At 34.2% G+C, this 8245-nt stretch overlaps 3 protein-coding genes across 4 annotated transcripts; all 3 read left to right on the top strand.

The window, feature by feature from the left end:
- On the top strand, window positions 13–999 carry LOC104758213 (serine/threonine-protein kinase ATG1t; the record flags this gene model as incomplete). Its single annotated transcript, XM_019240756.1, has 6 exons — window positions 13–81; window positions 161–225; window positions 318–411; window positions 514–594; window positions 682–793; window positions 886–999. Coding segments are annotated over 6 exons (474 nt in total), but the record flags the coding sequence as incomplete, so codon positions are not given.
- Window positions 1086–2217, top strand: LOC104777834 (UPF0235 protein C15orf40 homolog). The gene is made up of 3 exons (XM_010502161.2): window positions 1086–1363; window positions 1445–1533; window positions 1834–2217. Exons 1-3 carry the CDS (start codon window positions 1195–1197, stop codon window positions 1963–1965), a joined length of 390 nt encoding a protein of 129 aa, XP_010500463.1. The 5' UTR covers window positions 1086–1194; the 3' UTR covers window positions 1966–2217.
- On the top strand, window positions 4272–7286 carry LOC104777832 (probable serine/threonine-protein kinase WNK7). Of its 2 annotated transcripts, XM_019243896.1 has the most exons (8): window positions 4272–4470; window positions 4621–4760; window positions 4896–4933; window positions 5105–5332; window positions 5449–5669; window positions 5759–5916; window positions 6020–6440; window positions 6556–7286. In XM_019243896.1, the coding sequence occupies exons 2-8, from the start codon at window positions 4674–4676 to the stop codon at window positions 7065–7067; spliced, it is 1665 nt and encodes a 554-aa protein (XP_019099441.1). In that variant the 5' UTR covers window positions 4272–4470; window positions 4621–4673; the 3' UTR covers window positions 7068–7286. The 2 variants fall into 2 exon arrangements, with proteins under 2 accessions (XP_019099441.1, XP_019099442.1); XM_019243897.1 differs by lacking the exons at window positions 4272–4470; window positions 4896–4933 and having other exon boundaries at window positions 4655–4760.

The raw sequence follows: 8245 nt of genomic DNA, 5'->3' as shown, positions 1-8245 counted from the left end.
TGTTTTTTTTTTTATGATGAAGGAGCTGGTTTGGAAATCATTCATGATAATCACATCATTCATAGGGACTTAAAACCTGAGGTACTTGTCTAGATTCAACAGATAAGTTTTGGATTTTGATTGTGTATTTGTGATTATAGTATTTGAAAATGGGAAACAGAACATACTACTTGTTGGGTCTGGTGATGAATTGGTGTTGAAGATTGCTGATTTTAGTCTTTCAAGGTAAATTTTTGTTTCAAAGGTTTAAGGAAAAGTGTTTTATAGCGTTTGAGGTGTTTGTAAAGATCTCTCTATATGTTTCATGGTAAAAGCAGAAAACTAGTTCCAGGAAAGTATCTTGAGACAGTTTGTGGTTCTCCGTTTTATATGGCTCCTGAAGTTCTTCAGTTTCAGAGTTACAATGAAAAGGTGTGACATTTGTTTTTATGACAGTAGTAGTATTATGTTATGATGTTCCATTGAGTGGTTTTTGCAAATGGTAGTTCACTTTAATAGAAAAAAACATTGTAGGCGGATATGTGGAGTGTAGGAGCAATCCTTTTCGAGCTGCTTCACGGGTATCCACCATTCCGCGGTACTAACAATGTTCAGGTGAGATTTTTAATTAATTTAGTTAGTATTCTTTGATCCAAAAGCTTCCATGCCATAAAGTTAACATTTTACCACACTAACCAATAGGTTCTAAGGAACATCAAATCTAGTGCGTCTCTTCCCTTCTCTCGGCGTATTCTTCAGCAATCGCATCCAGATTGCATCGACGTCTGTTCAAGGTTGCTTTCTGTTAACCCAGGTACATAATAAATATCTCATCCATTTGCGGGTACTTTTGTGTATACACATCGCTATATACTCAATCATGTCCTTGATTACTGTATTCTGCAGTTACACGTCTCTCTTTCAATGAATTCTACAAACACAAGTTCTTACGGATGTGATTGTCTTCTAAAGAGTCTGTCGTCAACTTGTATATAGAAATGGAACTTTTTGTGATCTCTCTCTCTCTCTCTCTCTCTCGTCACTAGTATAAGAATCTTCTGTAAATAGTTTTGCAAGACTTCTTATATAAAGTCAAATCCAAAACCCAAATCAAACCCAAAGGGCCTTAATCCAAAAGCCTACTAAAGATAATAAACCCAAGACTTCACCGATGATTAAGAAAAGAGCCTCCTTTGCGGGAAAGAATAAAAAAAGATGGCTCCGACAAAGAAAGGAAAGAAGAACAATTCGGCCGGATCAACGACGGCCAAATCCACCGCCACAGAATCATCGAGTTTTCCGACGTGTTTGCGCCAACTTACACCTTCCTCCGTCGCCATCACCATCCACGCGAAGCCAGGTTCCAAATCCGCCTCCATCACCGGTATATCTACACACTTTTTTATTTATGTGTATTCGATTTGATTCCAAATACTTAATTGGTTTCTCTGTTTTGAATTTGGAGATGTGAGCGATGAAGCGGTGGGCGTTCAGATCGACGCGCCGGCAAGAGATGGTGAAGCTAACGCTGCTCTTCTCGAGTACATGAGCTCTGTAAATTCTCTTACTCTCTTTTTCGCAGATAAAGTTTTCAACTTTCAAGTTCGTTGAAGCTCTTCATTACTCTTGTTGCTCTCATAGTTTAATAATTTGATGTGGAGTTGTGTCTCTGTAATGTCTTTGATGAAATGATTAGGATTTCTCGTTGAGCCATTAGTCATAGAACAGTTTAGTTGTTGTTATGCACTGCGTTTGGTAGTGAGAATTGTTTGTCTGTTGTTGATCTTGAAAGATAAAGAGGTGATGAATCTTTCTCAACACATCCTTACTTCTACATAATGTTACCTTTAACAGGTATTGGGAGTGAAAAGAAGACAGGTCTCACTGGGTTCAGGATCCAAGTCTCGAGATAAAGTTGTGATTGTTGAGGATATGACACAACAAAGCGTTTTCCAAGCTTTGTCCGAAGCATCAAAACCTGCCTAATGATCCCCTCAAGCCTGTAACTTACATGGAGGAACCGAATCACCAAAAGCTAAATGGTTATTGGTCACTAAAGGTACGAATGCTAGAAAGAGCTTCAGGCTTTGTAATAGAGATCATTGTTGGATGTTATACTATAATGATTATATGCATTGTAAATCTGTAGACTGACTATTGCTTGTTATTTATCTAAGTTGTCCCAATTGATCAGAGAATGATTACTTTTACCATGGATTTAGGATGGTTTCTATGTGACTTTATTTTTCCTTATATGTAGTTAAGTTTGGATTTAGGATGCTCTTTTTTTTTTATATATATTTTAGGTAGAGTTTCAGGATTTGTTATAGAGATCATTGGTTGGATTACATGCCATGTAAAATCTTTAGACTAAGTTGTGTTTAGTCTAGCCCACTTGTTCTGAAGTCATAGAGATTACTTTAACTGTGGATTTAGGATGATTTCTTTATGAACTAGTTGATCCTTATTTAGTCTTCGATTCACTTGAGTGGAAGCTGTCTATATTTTTAATCGTTTTATTTGTGGACCAAAAAAGAAGAATAAAAATGGGCTCTGGAGAAACACAAGCCTTTACTTTCTTAAATCTTTCGGATCAGAAAGAATAGCAAAGCAAACGTATAAGTTTTTAAAATTCGAATTTTTAACATTTCATGAACCGAAATAGTACAAAATAGAATATCAATTTCTCTCCATCGATCAAATACTATAAGATTTGTGCCTATACGTTTTAAATATAAGTGGTTGCATATACCTTACAATATGAATTTGAATTGATTAAGTTATGCGACGACGCGTGCCCATGCAGCTTGAAGTCACTTTCAATGATCTCATAAAATAAAAAGACCATAACTAAAGAAGAAAAAAGCGAATATTTGTCTGTTCAAATACCGATCAGGTAAACGATGCTTAAAGCCACCAAAAGGGGTTCTAAAGTAATCATTTGATTTCACTACCAAAAAAAAATAATCATTTGGTTGGTTTTTCAAACTAAAAAAAAAAAGAAAAAAAATCCATTTGATTGATTTTTAAATTTAAAAAAGTAAGAAAAAAATATCCATTTGATTGGTTTTTTAAACTTAAAAATATTCATGAGTATTTCCATGTTACCAATTGGTTGATAAACACCAATCATCATAAAGTTCATATGTAAATTGTGTCACCTAACGAGGAGTACTAATCTAAGCTCATATGTAAAGCTCATATGTAAATATATTTATTTGGTATACGTTTATAATACAAACTTGTTTGAATTCATCAAGTTTATGAAAGTTTAAAATAGTAATAATTTCACCATAAATTTTAGATTGACATGATGGTGGTTCTCGATCGAAAGTGAAACGAATTAGTGATCGGTTAGATTTTTATCAAAATAATGAATCATCAAATCATAAAAAACTGCGAAAAAACTAAAATTTCATGAACCGGGTAAAACCCGTCCGCTAAGCCTTCTCACATTGTATTTAAATATTTTAAGCCGCAATTCGTCCCGCTTGAACTCGTAAGATTTGTGGGTAACCACATGCATTTCAATAAATCATTTTTTCTAATAAATAAAATATATTTAAAACTTAAACTTAATTAATATCAATAAAGTTATTTTAAATATGAATAAAAATCTATTTCGAAATTTTTTTTGATGATTATGTTATATATATATACATGTATATGTATATATTACAAATTTATTTTATGATTTTAATACTATATATTTTATCTTTTTTTCATAAGTCTACGGAAAGTTTGCAAATCCAGGGAGGTCACCTGGAAAAATATACTATTATCAGTGAAAGTTTTAAAATTTAATTTATTTATCAAAATTTTATGATCTTTTTCTCTTACCCAAAAGCTTGAAGACAAATAGAATATTAATGTTTATGATATTTGTGTATAATTTTTTTATAAATGTATGTATGGAAAATTAACGTACTTATATATGAAAATTAATTAAGGTAATTTAATAAATAAGTTATGAAGCTATGTGAACGCGACACATCAGTTTTTTCTTTGAGAATGTTTTTCTATTAATACATAGGAGATGTAAATATATTCTTTTCAGTTATCCATTGTTATCGAAATATTTTACACGAAAACAAAATAAACATTTAAATACATTTTTTTGGAATCTTAACGTATATAATAAATTATTTGGAATTTTAATAATTATATATGTATATATATATATATCAATTTTGTAATCTAAATTGGTATGGAAACCAATTTGTTAATTGATTAAATAAAAAACTATTTTAAAATTCACAATTTTTAAGAAGTGTAATATATATTCACAAGTTTCGTTGTTTGTGTTTACGATTGAACAACACTTGTTATATCTTTGGCCCTCGTCTCTGCCTTTTTTCGTCCATCGATTTTACAAATTAGGGTTCTTTGTTTTTGGTTAAACGTAAAAATTAGGGTTCTCTCGTTGTTTCTTCTTCTCGTCTGAAGTTGGCTTATAAACTTAGAAAACAGAACCAACCTTCCATTTTCCAGGTAATTTCGTATCTCATAGTCATCTTAATATATGAGTTTTGATAAAAAAAATTCCCTTCCTAGTTCCTACCATAAGCATGTATGTCCCTACGTCTTTGTTTATGTTTATGTTTTGCTTTTGCATTTATTTTTTTTTTTGTTGCCATATAGCTAGAAGAACTTTGGTTTTGAAGAAAACTAGTAATAAAGAAGACTAATAAGATATGGAAGGTTCAGAAGATGCTTCTGCAATTGTAGAACCTCCTGACCCAGAAGTTCTTGAAATCGACCCAACTTGTCGATATATTCGGGTAACTAATCTATCATCATCTCTTGCATAATTTTTTCAATTCTTTTGTAAACATGTTACAAAATATTAGGTTACACCAAAATTCCCCTGTTTCTCCTTTTTTTTTTGACCATATTTAAATGTGTAAACCTTTCAGTACAAAGAAGTAATAGGCAAAGGCGCATCCAAGACAGTGTATCCCTTGTTCTGTTTGCTTTACATATTCTTGTTTTTTTTTTCCAATCTCATATTGTGTGATTAGACATCATATATATATATATATATATATATATAGTTTTGTCTTTTGAAGCTTAGAGAGAATCTTGAATTCATTATTTCTTTAACTCTCTTGAACAAAATAATCAGTTTCAGAGGATTCGATGAAGTAGATGGGATTGAAGTCGCGTGGAATCAAGTAAGGATCGACGATCTTTTGCAGTCACCAGACTGTCTAGAGAGGCTGTATTCCGAAGTACGACTTTTGAAATCGTTGAAGCACAAAAACATTATCAGGTTTTATAACTCGTGGATCGATGACAAGAACAAAACGGTTAACATAATTACCGAGTTGTTCACTTCAGGAAGTCTCCGACAGTATGTACTTTTTTTTCCCTCATTTTGCTAGCTGTTTTGTTATCTCGCTACGAAAAATAGCGGTTTTTTTTTGGAGAGTTGTGATTAAAGCAGTCAAGTTTTTGGTTTTCTTAAAGGTACCGTAAGAAACATAGAAAGGTGAACATGAAGGCTGTGAAGTGTTGGGCGAGACAGATCTTAACGGGATTGAAATATCTACATAGTCAAGATCCACCGATTATACACCGAGATATCAAATGTGACAACATTTTTATCAACGGTAACCATGGAGAAGTCAAAATAGGAGATCTTGGTTTAGCTACTGTCATGGAACAAGCTAATGCCAAAAGTGTTATTGGTATGATTTTTTTGTCTTTATATAATCCGCAAATTTGCTCCTATTTCTTTGCCTTTTAAGGATGAAACTGAAAGTGTTATAACCAACAGGAACACCTGAGTTTATGGCGCCTGAGCTTTACGATGAGAACTACAACGAGCTCGCTGATATATATTCGTTCGGAATGTGTATGTTGGAAATGGTGACTTTTGAATATCCTTATTGTGAATGTAGGAACTCTGCTCAAATCTACAAGAAAGTTTCATCGGTATGTTCTACATTTTCACATTATGTACCACCATTATTGGTTTATTTCATACAAACAAGATTTAATCACTTACAGTGGTGACTTTTTTTTTTACCTTAATTAGGGGATAAAACCAGCTTCACTCTGTAAAATTAAAGATCCAGAAGTAATGAAATTTATCGAGAAATGTTTATTGCCAGCTTCTGAAAGGTTATCAGCAGAGGAGCTTTTATTGGATTCTTTTCTCAATGTGAAAGGATTAGTTATGAACAATCCATTACCGCTTCCCGACATTGTAATGCCCAAAGAAGGATCTTTTGGAGAACGTTGTCTTATGTCTGAAGGACCGCCTAATGCTCGGAACAGACCAATGTCAATGAATATCGACGAGGATAGTAACCTTCCTATTGTTATTTCAAGCAACAATTCAGGATCAAAGTGTGTTGAGGTTAGACGTGCAAAGCGAGGCAACTTCTTTGTCCTCAAAGGTGAAGAAAATGATGAAAACTCTGTCTCGTTAATTCTTCGTATAGTCGATGAAAATGGTACGTGTCTTTAGCCTTATAAAACGTATATGTTCATTTATATATTAAAAAAAAATATCAAATGCATAGGCAAAAGTGCTCATATTGAGTTCTAATTGTTTAATTTTGCGTGTAGGGCGTGTGAGGAACATACATTTCCTATTCTTTCAAGAAGGCGACACTGCTTCTAATGTATCGAGTGAGATGGTTGAACAGCTCGAGTTGACGGATCAAAACGTAAAGTTTATAGCGGAACTGATTGACGTATTACTCGTCAATTTGATACCGAGTTGGAAAACCGATGTAACGGTTGATCATCTTATTCATCCGCTACAGAACAATCATCAAAACGGTGCAAATTCTCAAGCTGGTGAATCCATTAGTCACTCTTTGTCCTCGGATTACTGCCCACGATCCGATGACAAGGCAGGCCCGACCGTAGCTGTGGAAACAGAAGATCAAGAAGTAGAGAAACCAGGAAGCTTGGAGGAAGAAGAAGAAGAAGATGAGAGGTTAAAGGAGGAGCTAGAAAAGATAGAAGAACGGTTCAGAGAAGAGATGAAAGAGATTGCGAGGAAAAGAGAAGAAGCAACAATGGAGACAAAAAGTAGATTTTTCGAGAAGAAGATGCAACAACGAGTTGAATAAAGTAAATTAACAACAAGAGAGCAGCAACACTTTGCTTTTGGATTCCACTGTTTTGCTTTTCTCTTTTTCCATTTTTTTATTTATTATAGTTTGGTCAAAAGAGAAAAAGCTTTTGTTGTTACTTGTTTCATTGCAACTTTGCAAGTATAGCTCCAAGATAGAAAAGAGTATTTTCTTATGGTAGTTTTCAGAGAAATATAATTGTGGATGTTTTTTGTCTAGTCTTATCCGAGTCCCTTTTTCAGGGATAACCTAAATCATCCGAGTTTGGTTCAGTCATGGTCGTCCTCAATGGAGTACTTCGATAACAAATGAATCTGATGAAGTGTTGAAAACTGCTTTGTTTATTTGTTTCTTCCCCAACAAGATTTTGGAGTCCTGTGACATGGTTGGTTCCGAGTAAAGGTAAGTAAATACGTGCATCACCGTGTTCTGATTCTAAATCCTATATTTACCCATAAAACAAAATTGCTGTTAGTAAAATATATGGGAAGAGTTGGGGGATGGGCATTTAGTGGCGGTGTTGAAGTTTAAGAAATTGAGAGAGTGTACTTTTGTTTGACCTCACTTGTACAAGTTGTTTTACGATTAGGTGACGATATTTTATGCATTAGCAATGGCACTGCGTAGCAATCCTCATGCTTTGACTATAGGAGCCCCGTCTCTAAGGTATAGGCAGAGTTGGTATCAAACAAAGCGCTTTGACACTAGTCTGATTACTGTTTGGATGACTGCTCAGGTTCGCGTGATTCTCATTATGTGAAATAGGACCAAGAACTAGAGTATTTTGCCTTGTTTTACCTGATCTAGATAGATATCCTCAATGTTATCAAAACGTGGACCAACATAGTGTACATGTAGTAGGCTTGTATGTATGGGCGCGCATACCTTGTTACCACTAGTCAGTAACAACACCATATGTTTCTTGTTCTTGCAATTTTTTCAAAACCAGGGGCTCATACTGATGTGATCATGAGACCATCCAAGACGACGCTTGAGTCTTGCTCAACACGAAGGAAGTCAAAGATCAACTCTTACAGCCAAACTACTATTTGGGATACATTCTCACCTCATCTAGAGTATATCTCGAAGTGGAATCAGTCCAATCAGAGTTCGTTTGAAGGAGTTATTCAATTTACAAATCATGTGAATTCATGGCTACGCGATTTGGACCTACG

This window comes from Camelina sativa, chromosome 3 (assembly GCF_000633955.1).
Source record: "Camelina sativa cultivar DH55 chromosome 3, Cs, whole genome shotgun sequence".
Lineage (NCBI taxonomy): Eukaryota > Viridiplantae > Streptophyta > Magnoliopsida > Brassicales > Brassicaceae > Camelina > Camelina sativa.
This window is presented reverse-complemented; position numbering and strand designations above follow the sequence as displayed.

Bases quoted from the DNA above. Each gene is read 5' to 3' on its own strand.
- LOC104777834 (XM_010502161.2), top strand. From the start codon at position 1,195: ATGGCTCCGACAAAGAAAGGAAAGAAGAACAATTCGGCCGGATCAACG. The intron at 1,364-1,444 runs GTATATCTACAC...TTGAATTTGGAG, and splicing joins CAAATCCGCCTCCATCACCG to ATGTGAGCGATGAAGCGGTG. The intron at 1,534-1,833 runs GTAAATTCTCTT...TACCTTTAACAG, and splicing joins TTCTCGAGTACATGAGCTCT to GTATTGGGAGTGAAAAGAAG.
- LOC104777832 (XM_019243896.1), top strand. From the start codon at position 4,674: ATGGAAGGTTCAGAAGATGCTTCTGCAATTGTAGAACCTCCTGACCCA. The intron at 5,333-5,448 runs GTATGTACTTTT...GTTTTCTTAAAG, and splicing joins ACTTCAGGAAGTCTCCGACA to GTACCGTAAGAAACATAGAA. The intron at 5,917-6,019 runs GTATGTTCTACA...TACCTTAATTAG, and splicing joins TCTACAAGAAAGTTTCATCG to GGGATAAAACCAGCTTCACT.